Raw genomic sequence first — 15,799 nt, forward strand, 5'->3', positions numbered from 1 at the left:
CTCGGCTCGGTTGGATAGCGCTGCTGCGGCCGCGGTGGATGTTTCCATGTTGTTTGGTGCATGATTTAGAGGAGAGGAGGAGTTGGCAGCGGCGGGTGTCAGCGGCAGGGAGCGGGGATCCGCGCCGCCAGCGGCCCTGCCTCTTTCTCCTCGCCCCTGAGTGGCATCGAGGCGGCTGCTTGCGCTTGCCCTGCGGCGCCCGGCGGGGGCTCCCGGGCAGAGAGCGCCTGTGCCCCCGGGGCCGGTACGGCGGCGGCGGGGTGCGTGTGTGTAAGTGCGGGCGGTGTGTGTGCGTGCGATTTTAGGGGGGGTGGGGGTTGTGTCTGAACCAGTTAGGAAGAATGACTCTGGAGTCCATCATGGCGTGCTGCCTGAGCGAGGAAGCCAAGGAAGCCCGGCGGATCAACGACGAGATCGAGCGGCAGCTGCGCCGGGACAAGCGGGACGCCCGCCGGGAGCTGAAGCTGCTGCTGCTGGGTGAGTGCGGGCTGCCGGGCTCGGCCTGGCCGCCTCGGCTCGGCTCGGGCCGCTGCCGGCACGCACGCCCCCGGTGCCGCCGGGGCTGCAGCCCGGGCGCCGCCGCCGCCCGCGTTCCCTCCGGCCGGCGCGGTACATGGCGAGGCCGAGGCAGCCGGCGGCGGGGCTGGGGCGGCGGCGGGGCCGGCTGGGCTGCCCCCGGGCGCTCGCCGCCTCCGCCGCGGGGAGCCGCCGGCCGTACCCCGGCCGCGGCGGGGCGTGTGTGCCCGCCCGCGGGCACTGCCGGCGGCGGGGCGAACGAACGGCTGCGGATCCAGCCGGTGGGCTTGGTGTGGAGGGCGAACGGCCTTCCAAAATGGAGAGGGGAAGGATGGCGGGGGGGGGGCGGGGCGGGGAGGGAAGGGGGGGCAAATGTCGGTGGGGGTGTGGGTAGGAGAGCGATGGCAAGAAAGCGGATTAACGAAGGGACTCGCAGGGGGAGTTGCTGTGCAGATCGATGGTGGCGGGTTTAATATCCGCATTGTTCTGGGAGCCTCGGGAAGGTTGTTGGCTCGCTGGTTGCGTGGTTGTTTTTTTTTTTTTTTTGTCGTGGTTTTTATTTAATGAGGTAAACTGGAGTAAGGGGCTTATGCTTATGTTGTAGACTGGTTTTTAGAAAGAAAAGGGAACCGTAAATCCCGAGGTGCACACGCGAAGCTGAGGAGTAACCTGAAGCGTGCAAGGGGATGATAGGATCTTTAATACCTTTGGAATCCACCCACTGGTCAGGAAATAAAATACATTGTATCATTTCTTTTTAATTAAAACAAATAGCTATTTTGGAGCCGCAGATATGCGGCGGCAGTGTTTATCTAATAGAAGTTTGGCTCGTGTTAAAATGAGCCGTTTGAATTAAAATACATCTGTCCGTATCCAGTGTGCTGTACTATGTTGTGTAGCTCCCGTGGTAACACGGCTTCTGCCTGGGACTTGCAGGCCTTGAAATACGTCTGCACCACCGTCTGGTGTATGGATGAGCGGGGATGTTCCAAGTGGATGCGGGATGTTTATGCTGAAGATTTTTGTCTTGGGTCATGTGTATGAAAGTAGTGATTTATGCCTGGGGAGTAAAACTGCCTTTTCAATGAGGTAAGGAGGGTTGAAAGGAAAGATCAGAATATGCTTTAGTGCTTCCATATGAATATGCTATTTCCTGCAGCTTGTCTTCTGGATATGGAGAAAGGTGTTGGGATCCTTAACTGGTGCGGGAAAGGAGTTGTGTAGACAGATGCAGCACTCCCAGTAATAACCTTCTGTCTCACTTTGGCCTGATTTTGGTTGATGGAAGTGAATGTTGTGACTGTTTCAAGATTCACAGAGTACAAAATAGGGAATAGTTAGCTTGCCTCTGCTTAATTTTATGGATGTTTAAGGATGATTACTTAATGATACACGTTTTCTTCAGGAGAGGCAGTTGGCATATTTGACTTGTTACTCGGGTCCAAATTGTTTCTGTATTTTCTTCGTGTTTCTTGCACTAGTGCTAGAGGCTTCTTCCAGGTTTTTGAAAATGTATGGAATTTAGTGAATGAAACCAATATATATCACCCACAGAAGGAATTCAGAGATCTGCTTCTGCAATCAGTAATGCAGAGCTTGTCCTGCTTTGCAAGGTCCTCCCACCGGGAAGGGGTGGTGAAGTGTAGGGGCAGGTGGTGGTAGGTTGGGGTCCAATTTTGGCATCTCTTTGGACCTAATGGGATGCAGTGACTTGAGGAGGAACAGGGGAGAAGCTGACCCATAGAAGGCGTTGGGGAGAACTCTCTCGAGTGCCTGTATGAGGAGTTTTTGCATCCTTTAGCATCAGTGCAAACCAAGAGTTCTGACATGCTCGTGAAGGCATAAGCGTGATGTACTGGAGACCAAGAGGGAGTGAACCTTCGGCTGCTCGTGCTTAACAGCGTATCTGTGTACTTGAGTAATCAGAACAAGAAATTGTCACTGTGCACACATTTTTGGTCTTCTGCTTTGCCAGCCTCTGTCGTATGTTTGACTGAAAGTGTGTGTGCATGTGCAGCTGTTTGGGTTAACGCTTAATGATCGCGTGTTGTAAAATGCAGTGTAGTGGTGAACCACTGTTGGAGTCGTGGGGTTGGGTAGAGATTCGAGTTTCAATTTATACACAAATTTTGAGGGAAACTCTTTTATTAGTGAGTTTATTTTAGGTATCTGACAGCACTTTTTTTTTTAGTCACTCTCACTGCTTCCCCAGCATAGTCAGTTGTTCAGTTGCTCAGTTTTTGTGTTGTTTCTGTGGGTCATTCACATGGTTATGAGACAGACAAAACAATTTTAGAATAGAAAAGTAGTCATTAAAATGGTGAGGTTGGTAGCATGAAAACCATCTGAAATTGCTTAAAGTAATATTTATTTTTTTTTTTTAAATAGAATAGACCCTTACTGTCACATTATGTGTCTTCCCCCCTCAAAACTTAAATTACTAGTGTCGGCTTAACTTTATTTTGTGTAAACATAGGCAAACATGGCTTGTTTAGTTTTGTTTTATTTTTTTCTTTCTTTTTCTTTCTTTAAGAAGTGCCAGCTTCCCAGTCCCACTTTGTAAAGTATTACGGGACTTAAAAGCCCAAGTGGCTTAAAGGCTTCTGAATATGGGACTGAGGCATGTCCTTCAGCTCATGCTGTTTAAGCTGAGTCGTGTTAATTGACCATGCGTGTTCTTCAGACATGCTGCAAGTGCAAAGTGAAAGGTGCTACTAACTCAAAGCGTTCTAGGGCACAAATAAGTGTATCTATGCCAGATTGTTTTCTTACACTGGTTAAAAAATTAGACATACGTACATACAAGGTAGGTAGGTGCATATAGGTAGCAAATATAAAGAAAACGATTAACATTTTTGGATCAGAAGAGGAAGTTTTTGCCTCCCGAACTTGTGGAAGATAGTGTTTCCTTGCAAAGTGAGTTAATTGCCTTCTCTTTCTCTCTCTCTGCTCAGAACATCCTTTTTGTGTATTAATGATGACATCTTTCTACTTTTCATGGGATCAAAGAGTTTAAAATGCTAAGTCGTTTATGGAAAACTTCTACTGCATGCTAAGATTATTTTTAAATATTATTTTTAAAACAAACCCTCTCTGTGATTAAACATTAAAATACCACTTTTAGGTACTTTATTGTACATCCTTGCTTAATTTTTGGAACAGATTAGAACAGGACAAAGCATTTTTTTACTATTGTAATTCTGAACAGCCAGAATTCAGAATTAATCCCTGAAGCATATTAGAAAGACATAGTAGTGGCTCAACTAGCACTACTTGGCTGTAATGTTTAAGGCATGTTGGAACAAATTCAGTCTTCCACTGAATTTGGTTTTAATCTCATGTATTTTCCAAATTCTTCTGGATTTCATTACTGATGAACGCTTTGTAAAACCCTATGGTTGTTCTATAGAGCTTACAGTTGTTACTATCTATCCGTTGTTTGCTGTTAGCTGTAAAAACTTACATTATATTTATGATTGGAAAAAGAGAGGTATTTTAATGTTTTGTATTGGTATATGCCAAACAAAATGTACAGTATTCTGCATGCTTGTGTTTTAAGCATGTACGTACATATTTATTGTTAAGTAGTAAGAGCCGCGTGTTCTAGTTCTATGTATATCATTTTGCCTGTCATCCATGGAAATTTTGCATGGCCTCAGAAAGAAGCATTTGAGCCTGCGTGACAGACTGTGGCCATAAACCTTCAATCCTGGGCGTCCTCTGCCTGTACGCTCTACGTATTTATATTATACACTGTTTTCTTGGTGAGAAATGCCTGCAGTATCTAAGAAAATAGTCTGTCTAGCATGCTAGATGGCTAGCTACATCTCCATGTCTATAAACCTTGGTCAAATTAAGTGCTGGAGGTATGTTACAGCATTGACTATTTGTGGCGCGTTTATTGGTATTGTGTCATGTGCAAAATATGTTTTTTTAAGGGGTAGGTGTTTCTTATGTTTGAGATAGCAGATGTGTCAGTGAAAAGAGTTGCCTAATATAAGCATCCTTTTATTCTCTATGTGTTTCCTAAGGAAACAGTTGGAAGATAAGTCATTTGAATTAGCATGGATGTGCCATCCGTGTCTTACCAGTCTTATGTGGAAAGATGGTTTTGAACATGAGGTGAACATCCAGCAAACATGCAGGATATATATGCATTTATTTTCCTATACCTGTGTCAGCTGAATTAAAGATTTAACTTCGGAAATTACTCAGTGCATTAGCAAAGACTTAGGCTTTCTGGAGATAAGTTGAAGAGGAAGTGGGTCCATAAAGCCAGCAATGGAGTACACTGGTTTTATATAAGTTTTTCTTCAGCTGGAGAAACAAGCAAGCTTCCTTATTTTTTGTTGAACTTATATTCATGTCAGTCTGTCCTACTTACACTGAACACTTTCAGGTAATTTTAGGTAGTTACTGCAGTACACATTCATAACTGTAAAATGAACGAATAGTTAACTTACATCTTGATATGTGTTGCAACTAGATTGGTAAATATCTCTCGTTTAGTAGAAGCTGCTTCTAAGGAAATAGTTTATTCTGGATGTAAAACATCTTTATGTATTCTTAGATAGGCATATATGCTCTAATGTAAAATTAACTTTCTTTTTGGGGGAAAATACAAATCATCATCTGCATACTAGCGTGATAACATATATTTAGAACATACTTAAGAACACTTTTTTTTTTTAGTGCATCACGAAGGAATATTTTGTTTGCAGCCATTAAAAAGGGTTTGTTGCTGTTTTGGTTTTACTTCTTTAGAAGTGATCTACACCCACTGGAGTTAATAGGAACTAGCTGAGAGCCTGAATAGTCAAAGAACTCTGAGTAATTTAATTTTATTCATATGTCAAGGAGCCAAGTGACCCCAAATTTGTATCTTACATTGGCGAACAATATTGAATTAGTGCAGGAGGGAAAAGAATACGCTGAGCAGAAGAATCTCTTGAGAAAATGAAATACATTTGAGTGTATGCTGCAAAGTTAAGAAATGACAATTCTGCTTTTTTAGCTGCTTCAAATTATTTTTGTTGGTGTATAATGGCAATGGCAGTTTTCACAGGGGAAAGTATTTCTTTTGAAATAATATGACAATCTCTGCAAAATGAATCCCAGTAAGGTGTAAGATAACGTTATAAGATAGATGTGTGGTTAATGGTAATTAGGTTTGTTGCAGTCATAGAATACTTTAAACACCAAGCATTTTTTCTTGCCCTTCTGAATGGTGTAAGGCACAGGAAAAATCTGTTCTTGCACTTGAATGCTACTATGTATGAACAGCTGTTATTAATAAAATTATGGAAGCTTTTCAGCATTTACCTTTTATTAACTTTAATTATAAAACCTCTGACTGGCAAGAACGAAGAGTAAGAAAGCAGTACAAAACCAAGGAAGAATTGGAATGTAGGAGATTCTAGGAAGCCATGTATGTGGTGTTCTTAGCATCAAAGCAGGAAGCACAGAGCAGGCTTTAGCTGTTAACTCTGTGCAAAGAAGTTAGATGCATTAACACTGGAGGGCATGAGTCTAAGAGATACCGCAGTTTTAGAAGCTAGAAGTTTTGAAAGTTGCTGGGGGAGTTCCAGGAACAGCACAGACGTTTTTTTTTTCAAGCTAAATTAAAGATTAAATCTTAAATGTTCGGAAAGCACATTGTTGCTCCAATAAGTAATGTTGATACAGAGACTAAACTGAAGGGTCATTGTCCACAATTTTTTATCCTTTGTGGGTTTTCAAAGGACAAATGGCACAGAATAATCAAACTACTTAATTTGCACACTATGCTTAGTGTTTAACAGTACTATAGAGTTTTATCCCAGAACCCCTGTGCAGATGCAGTTGCCAACAGAAAAGTACTGTTGTTGATTTCATTCTGCATTTGAGAAGGTGTTGTGGCTGTTCCAGAAAAAAACAATAAAACCCACCAAACAAGATTCCTCCTTTATCGATCCTTTGAGACAGAATCATCCGGCACAATACTGATACAAATGATACAGTTTAGGTGAACCTCACAGTGGTGGTTCTGTTTGACTTCCTCTGAAGAGGAGGTGGTGTGCAATATGTGCAAAGCTTGAATAAAGCTGCAGAACATCAGAAGGTTTCTGAAAGTGGAAACTCCTAGTGATTCAGTAAATTGAAAATACAGAGGCTGTCGCACAGCTGAGCTGCGTATCAATACCTTCATCTCGAAGCTGTTGTTTGTCACTTAGGTTGGCCTGCTCTGCGTGTGGAAGAAGCGTCTGTTAGGACTGGGACTAGAGAGTTTTGTCTGGTGCCTGGGTCTGGGTCTGGTTTTGTCTCAGAGCAAATAGGTGAATGAAATGTCTACCTGAGGTCCTGTCCTCAATCTATACCTTTTGTTTTGGATCTAGGAAAATGTCATGGTGGTCCTTGTAAGAATAATTTGGGATGCAGCCCCAGCTACCAAAAGTCTGTTTAAGGAGGATTTGTTTTTCCCCAAGGGAAATTGTGGAAAGGGCAGTCAACATTTTAAATATTTTTTATTTTTTTTTTTTTTTTTTTTTTTTTTTTTTAAGAAAACCTCAAATCTCTTCTCTGAAGAGGTCAGTGCAGTTAGGTTGTTAACTCTTTTGAAGTTCACTGAAAATACTGCTGTAATCTTGGAAAGTATCACCAAATGTGGATTAGAAGAGTTTTTTTTCTGAATGAGGTTAGCCATCTTCAAGTTAAATCCAAGGTAAGAGCTCAGGTTTACTGTTCTGTAGGAATTTGGTGTAATTGGATGTGATGGAAACCCAACCTGTTATAGATTCTTTCAGTAAACAGAAATCAAGTGTTTAGAAATTACTGATTTAGTTGTGATACATCCATGAAATCAACCGAAAGAAATCCTGATCTTGTTGATAGCTTTATAAACTGAGGTACTATGTAATGGACATGTCTTAGATGTGTTTTGAAATTCTCCATTAGGTGAAAATATTTTAGATTTCACAGTATTTGGTCTTATGACACAGAATATACATTAATGCCTAGTCTTGTTAGTATGTACCTGAACTATTTGCACACTGGCTGCTAGCATACTGCTTCTTGGTGCTTGGCTAGTTCATTGGTCTACCGGCTGCGAACTCAAAAGAAACAAGATAATCTTTGGCAAGAATCCTGATACTGAGTGAGAACGTTTATGTAAGTTAAGGAAAGTTGCCTTTCTCTCCTTATTCTATAAACCCATCACAGGAGAGTATTTAACTTTTAAGTCTTCAATTTTAATGTTGATTATCTTGCTCGTATTAGAGAATGTTGGAAAAGAATGGTGAAAGCTATTCCAGCCCACGTTTCTGGGTGAATAGAGTCAGCCAAGCAGAAGGTTTCTGTAGCAGCAACTGCTAACTTATAAGGCCAGAAAAACTCAAACACATAGAAGTTGGGAAAGATGCCATCATTCCTTGTGGTTTTAGGAACTGACCAGACTTGGGAAACTGAGGATCAAGAATGGAACATTTATTTTACTCTGATACTAGATTTGCTAAACATTATATGTGCCCCTTCATCTCATAGACCAGAGCAGTAAAAGCCATAGAAATTAAATGCTGAAAACTAGAGGTATCATTCCTGTATCTTCAATAGGTTCTCAGATAGCTGTCCGGGTACTTGGAGGGTTTGATGTTTGCCCTCTTGGAGCATGTTGTCTAGATGGCGTTGAAATTGACATTTATGTTGATAGTGAAAACCCTTCAGAGGTGGTTTGCAAAAAAAGAAAAATGTATATACAAAAAAAAAATCAACACAAACACCCCAAAATACTCCTTTGTTACAACCATAATTTGCTCAAACTCAGTTGATCTTTTAGGAGAGAAATAATGATTCTTACAATACTGCTCTATTTCTTTGTTTGTTTGTTTGTAAAAAGGAAATAACAATAGCCTAGAAACTGAGACACTGAATGGTTGTGCGGGGGGGAAAAAGCCTGAAGAAGAAACCACATGATTTTACAAATATATTTAAATAGCTCTGGTTGAATTCTTTTGCGCCTTTTCATTTCATGATGGTGTGTTGATGGAACCCGACACTTTGAAGTATTTTCAAAAATACTAACAATCTTTATGCCAATTTAATCTCTCCTATCCTGAGCCTGCCAGTTTTTATTAGGGGTGGTTATGATGTATGCACCTGGTCATCAATAACAATTACGAGATCAGTAGCTTATCGCAGAGCGCAGGCCACCAACATTTGTCTGACTGACTTTTGAACACTGCTGACCTAGCCCATTATAGAAGGAGAGATTTAGGAATCATAGTCCCTTTATCATCTTATCATTCCCCTAGTCCATCAAGTCTCCTTGTAAGTGAATTTTTGTTTTGAGTTTTTCATCTGGGAAGCTACAGGTGTTGGACACCATGCCAGAAGGATTCAGGGTAAATTTCCCATGAGAAAAAACACTTCTGGTGTGTGAAACTTGTTTTTAATCCCCCAAGATGGGGAAACGTCTTTGGCAATGCTAAAACTCAAGCCAAAACTCAGGCTATAACTTAGCCTTAGTCTCAAGATTGTGCAACAAATCATCTTGGAAGATACGTCAAAACATATGACTTAGGGAAGACAGGGAGGTGATCAGAGACAGCCAACATGGCTTCACTAATGACAAATGGTGCCTGACTAATCTAGCAGCCTTTGACCATGGAGTAACTGCATCAGTGAGCAAAGGAAGAGCTATGGATGTCATGTATCAAGGCCTTTGATATGGTCGGCCTTTGATATGGTCCTGCACAACATTCTTACTGCTAAATTGGAGAGTTACAGGTTTGATAGATGGACTGTTAGATGGATAAAGAATTGGCTTGATGGCTTCATCTGAAGAGTTATGGTCAATGGCTCAATGTCCAAGTGGAAATGAGTAATGAGTGATGTTGCTCAAGGGATTGTACTGTTCAATATCTTAATTACGACATAGGCAGTGGGATTGAGTTGCACCCTCAGCAAATTTCTGGATGACACCAAGATAAGTGTAGCAGTTGATACATTTGAGGGAAGGGTTGCCCTTCAGAGGGACACTGACAGGCCTGAGAAGTGGGCACATGTGAACCTCATGAAGTCCAGCAACACCAAGTGCAAGGTCATGGGTACATTGCCTCTGGGTTGGGGCAATCTCCCAACATTGTTGCAGACTGTGGAATGAATGGATTGAGAGCAGCCCTGAGGAGAAGGACTTGAGGGTACTGGTGGATGAAGAACTGGACATGAGCCGGCAATGTGCACTAGCAGCCCAGAAAGCCAAATGTGTCCTGGCCGGCATCAAAAGAAGGGTGGCAGCAGGCCAAGAGAGGTGATTCTGCCCCTGCTCTTGTGAGACCCCACCTGGACTACTGTATCCAGCTCTGGGGTCCCCAACGTATAAGAAGGACATGGACCTGTTGGAGCAGGTCCAGAGGAGGGCCATGAAGATAATCCATGGGATGGAGCACCTCTCCTATGAAGAGAGGCTGAGAGAGTTGTGATCATTCAGCCTGGAGAAGAGAAGGCTCTGGGGAGACCTCACTGCAGACTTTCAAGAAACAAGAGAGTTGCGTAAGAAAGACGGAGAGATGCTGTTTACCAGGGCCTGTAGTGACAGGACAAGGAGCAACGGTTTTAAACTGAAACAGGGTGGATATAAGGGAGAAATTTTTTATAATGAGGGTGGTGAGACACTGCATCAAGTTGCCCAGGAAAGCTGTGGATACCCCATCCCTGGAAGTATTCAAGGCCAGGTTGGATGGGTCTTTGAGCAACCCGAACTAGTGAAAGATGTCTCTGCCCATGGCAGGAGAGCTGGAACTAGATCATCTTTGAAGATCCATTCCAACCCAAACTATTTTGTGTTCCTATGATTAGCATGCTTTAGTAATAAATAATTTCCTGGAGTTAAAGTTGTTATCCCTCTTCCCAACCTGATTGCTGAATAGAACAATGCTTTGGGGTTTTTTTATTTGTTTATTTCTCCTCTGAAAATGCATCTAAACATACTTTCATTTTTCTTGGTGAGAAGAGAATGTTGGGAAGAAGTGAGATTTTTTGTACTGTATTCAGTTTCCTCATGGTCTCTGTTTATCTCAGCATCGAAATGGTAAATAAACTAAAGGAGATAATAAACATTTGCTCTGATCCATGAAAAGATGGATTTTACATCAATGATTGTTTCTCCTGGTTTAGCAGCTGATTTCATAGGAAGGCAGAATGGACGATTTAGAAGTAAATTTGCTTTCATCAGAATGTAAAATTGAATATTTTCTATAAACAGGACTAAGAGATTCACTGGAATTACTGAATTTGAGTAATAACATGTTTGATCTACTCTGATGTTGGCATCAGTAATATTTTACTTTTAAAGATGGCTCGGCTTGTGATCATTTAAGCTTGAGTTTTAATACCATCGCAGGAATCTAGAACATTCTTTGTCCAGAGTAATTTTTGTTCTTTTGGGGTTTATTTACTTAACAAGGAAGAATGAATGGAATTATCTGCAAGACATGATAATAATGGATTCTGATTCACTGTGGTTTTGTTCTGTGTTGGTTGTACAACAGAGTAATACACTACTATTAATTATTAAATCTAGTTAGGGTTAAGAACTAGGTTTATGATAATGTCTAAGGATTTTAGCCTTTGAACCAAAACCAGATAAACAACGTGAACAGAATTTGCTTATAGCTTAATTGTGGCTGTACTCCCAATGAGAAATGCAAACCTCTGACATTGAACAGTGAAGTTAATATATACGCCTTAAAGTTGTTTCCCTTGAAGAAATTTCTGACGCAAGCATTCTGGGTAATGGCATTTTTGTGCCTGTATTTTTTTTTTTTTAATTTACAACTATGCTAGTTTTGTTAGTGCAGTTTTCATTTGGTTATTGTCAGAAAATACTTTGACCGAATCTTTTGATACACAGATTTTTTTTGTCTACAATTTTGTATAGTAAAGTGAGGAGCATAGTATTTAAATTTTTACATTTCATTTTTTCCTTTGGAGTTTTCTCAATAAATAATATAAAACCAGTAAAACAGGAGAAGACATGTGGCTTTTATTGTTTAAAAAGGCAAAAGAAGGTATTCTTTTTATTGGTACTTATGCAGTGATACTGTATATATGACTTGTTAAGCTGTTAGGGCACATTCTTATGTTAGAATAGCTTAAAAAAAGGGAAAACCCACCATGACAGTACTTTGTGAATTTGAACAATGCCTTTGCTTTATATTTTAGTTGTTTGTATCTCCAAGGAGTGACAGTATTTTCTGGAATGATCCCTAGCTGGAGAATCAGGTCATCACCTTCTGTGCCTGTGTGTTTTATTTGTCTTGCTTACATGAGACCAGGCTACTTTGTCACAGTGACACAGAATTCTCTAATACCTTCTCACTTCTTTGCAAGGTTTTTTTATGTGCACTGAGAGCCAGAGCTCTGGGAAGTGGTCAGAACAAAGCCATAACCAAGACAAATGTTTATTTGTCCATTTAGTATATCTGCTTTCTATAAAACAGTATTTCAACCTACCAATCTAGACTGTAGTTTGGGTATAGTGACATTAATTGTATATGTCACTGTGCTCAATAGCTCACAGGATTGCTTGTGTGGGTATGTTTTTGGGTCTCTTTTTTGAGAGTGGGGCATTTTTTGAACCAAAATACATGGCTGTTCCACAAAACACCAGCAAGTTGTCTGATAAGCTCTTTATTTATTGTGGAATTTATTTTCTGACATTAGATGAAGTATAAGAAATAAAATAACAACACTGTTCATGGTTTAAATTCATACAATTGTAGAATGGTTTGGGTTGGAAGAGACCTTAAAGATCATCTGGTTCCAAGCCTCCTGCCATGGGCAGGGACACCCTCCACTACACCAGGTTGCTCAAAGCCCCATCCAACCTGGCCTTGGAACAGTGGCAGGGATGGGGCATCCACACCTTTTCTGGGCAACCTGTTCCAGTGCCTCACCACCCTCAGAGTGAAGAATTTCTTCCTTAGGTATAATCTAAATTTACCCTCTTTCAGTTTAAAGCCGTTGCCCCTTGTCCTATCACTACACACCCTTGTACAAAGTCCCTCTCCAGCTTTGTCGTAGGCCTCATTTAAGTACTGGAAGGCTGCTAGAAGGGTCTTCCCAGAGCCTTCTCTTCTCCAGGCTGAACAACCCAACTCTCTCAACCTATTTTCATAGGAGAGGTGCCCCAGCCCTCTCATCATCTTTGTGGCCCTTCTCTGGACTCGGTCCAACAGGTCCATGTCTTTCTTGTGTTGAGGACCCCAGAGCTAGATACAGTACTCCCAAGTAGGGAGAGAGAATAGAATGAGAGCAGAATAGAGAGGCAGAATCATCTTCCTCGACCTGCTGGCCACACTTCTTTTGATACAGGCCAAGACACGGTTGGCTTTCTGGGCTGCAAGCGCACATTGCCGGCTCATGTCCAATTTTTCATCAACCGGCACCCCCAAATCCTTTTCCTCAGGGCTGTTCTAAATCAATTCACCCAGCCTGTAGGTGTGCTTCCTATTGCCTTGGCCCATGTTCAGGACCTTGCACTTTGTGTTGCTGGACTTAATTAGGTTTGCATGGGCCTACTTCTCAAGCCTGTCAAGGTCCTTCTGGATGGCATCCCTTCCCTCCAGCGTGTCCACAACACCACACAGCTTGGTGTCATCAGCAAACTTGCTGAGGGTGCACTCAATCCCACTGAGGGTGCACTCAGTCCCACTGTCCATGTTGCTGACAAAGATGTTAAGCAGCGCCAGTCCCGATACGGACCCCTGAGGAACACCACTCATCACTGGACTCCACTTCGACATTGAGCCATTGACCACAACTCTTGGAGTTCGACCATCCAGCCAAATCCATATCCACTGAGTGGTCCACCTGTCAAATCCGTATCTCTCCAGTTTACAGACAAGGATGTCATGGGGGACAGTGTCAAATGCTTTGGATGAGTCCAAGTAATGTCAGTTGCTCTTCTCTTATCCACCAATGCTGTAAACCCATCATAGAAGGCTACCAAATTTTATCGGCCATGATCTGCCCTTAGTGAAGCCATGTTGGCTGTCACCAATCACCTCCTTTTTTTCCATGTGCCTTAGCGTAGTTTCCAGGAGGATCTGCTCCATGATCTTGCCAGGCAGAGGCGAGACTGACTGGCCTGTAGTTCCCTGGATCTTTCTTTTTTTAAAAGTAGGGACTATGTTTCCATGTTTCCCCTTTTCCAGTTAGTGGGAACTTTACTGGACTGTCATGACTTCTCAAATATGATGGATAGTGGCTTGGCAAGTTCATCTGCCAGATCCCTCAGGACCCGTGGATGCATCTCATCAGGTCCCATGGACTTGTGCACCTTCAGGTTCCTTGGATGGTCTCAAACCTGGTCTTCTCTTACAATGGGTGATTCTTCGTTCCCCTAGTCCCTGCCTTTGCCTTCTGCAACTTGGGCAGTGTGGCTAGAGCACTTGCCAGTGAAAGCTGAGGCAAAAAAGTCGTTGAGTACCTCAGCCTTCTCCATATCCTGGGTGGCCAGATATCCCGTTTCCTTCCGGAGAGGGCCCACATTTTCCCTAGATGCCTTTTTATCACTGACATACCTATAGAAGTTTTTCTTGTCGCCCTTGATGTCCTTGGCCAGATTTAACTCTTATCAGGGCTTTAGCTTTCCTAACCTGATCCCTGGCTGCTTGGACAATTTCTGTATTCCTCCCAGGCCACCTGTCTTTGCTTCCACCCTTTGTAGGCTTCTCTTTTGTACTTGAGTTGGTCCAAGAGCTCCTTGTTCATCTATGCAGGCCTTCTGGCATTTTTGCCCGACTTCCTCTTTGTTGGAATGCACTGCTCCTGAGCTTGGAAGAGGTGATCCTTGAATATGAACCAGCTTTCTTGGGCCCCTCTTCCCTCCAGGGCTTCATTGCATAGTACTCTACAAAGCAGATCCCTGAAGAGGCCAGAGTCTGCTCTCCTGAAAGCCAGGGTGATGAGCTTGCTGTGTCCCCTCCTTGCCTCCCTAAGGATCTTGAACTCCACCATTTCATGATCACTACAATCATGGTTGCCCTTGAGCTTCATGTTCCCCACCAGCCCCTCCTTGTTGGTGAGAACAAGGTCCAGTATAGCACCTCTCCTCATTAGTCACTCTGTCACTTGGGAGAAGGAAGTTGTCATCAATGCACTCCAGGAACCTCCTGTATTGCTCATACCCTGCTGTGATGTCCCTCCAACAGGTGTCGGGGTGGTCGAAGGCCTTCATGAGGACCAGGGCTCGTGAACATGGGGCTGCTCCTATCTGTCTATAGAAAGTCCTCATTCACTGGGTCTTCCTGGTCAGGTGGGCTGTAGCAGACCCCTGCTATAATGTCACCAGTCCCTGCCCTCCCTTTAATCCTGACCCATAAGCTCTTGAGTCTTGGATGTTATTTACATGTCCTTGGAACATAATAACTTCATGGACGAAAAGAAAATATTCCAATATTCATGACTCCGTCTGGATGGTTCATAGTTCAATCCTATCTCTTTAACTGTAGGCTGGATTTTTTAGTCCTTTAACCATTCTTGTAGCTGTCTTTCGACTCCTTCCTAAATCCTTAACATCATTTCTGAAGTACCGACAATGAAAATTGAACAGTCACATATACTTTTTATTAAAAGTACAGGAGTAAAATTTCTCTTCTGCTGGGTAGGATACCACTATTGAGGTGTGTTCAGGGAGAGCAACAGCCTTCTGAGCCATGACATTAAATTACTCGTGTTTAGATGACTATCTGCCGTAACTCAAATACTCTTAAATAATTGCTTTTCAGGGTTGGTTCATGCATTGTGTGACAAGCTTACATCTAACAGTATTCAGATGCGCAGTCTTTGTTTCTGGTTTACAGGTTATTCTTATTACTTTTCAGTGTCATACCGTCATACCTCTTCTTAATTTACCAGTCTACAGCTTTTGTGTCACCTACGAGTAGTCAGTAATAAGTCTATGCTTTTATTGTCTCATGGGTGAAGATTTTTAAGTTTCTTACCCCTTATTCAGTCTTAATATTACTGGGATCCTATTTGGAAGACAGCTAGCTGTCTGTTGAAGACTTTCGCCTGTGTAATTTAATACTTGTTGTTCAAACAGCTGTTATTTAATGCGTGCTATGTTGGTTTGTTGTATGACACCAGATCAGTTGCTTAGCAGATGCCTAGTTCCTCAAAACTGCTGACTTTATAGAGAAAAACATTTGAAATGTTGAACTGCGTAGCTCTTGGTATGCGCTCTGTTTCCCTCACCCCATTCCCAGGGTTTTTTTGGATGGTATTTCAAGAGTAACAGGGCAGG

At 42.4% G+C, this 15,799-nt stretch overlaps 1 protein-coding gene across 1 annotated transcript in view; it reads left to right on the forward strand.

Moving 5' to 3' along the window:
* Window positions 1-327: 327 nt before the first annotated feature.
* Window positions 328-15,799, forward strand: part of LOC104382137 (guanine nucleotide-binding protein G(q) subunit alpha) — a 144,049-nt gene continuing 128,577 nt past the window's right edge. Inside the window, exon 1 of the mRNA XM_086629734.1 lies at window positions 328-477. Coding sequence (XP_086485860.1) covers window positions 342-477 — 136 coding nt within the window. The 5' untranslated portion in view covers window positions 328-341. The remainder of the gene's footprint in view (window positions 478-15,799) is intronic.

Source organism: Tauraco erythrolophus, chromosome Z (genome assembly GCF_009769465.1).
Source record: "Tauraco erythrolophus isolate bTauEry1 chromosome Z, bTauEry1.pri, whole genome shotgun sequence".
Taxonomy (NCBI): domain Eukaryota; kingdom Metazoa; phylum Chordata; class Aves; order Musophagiformes; family Musophagidae; genus Tauraco; species Tauraco erythrolophus.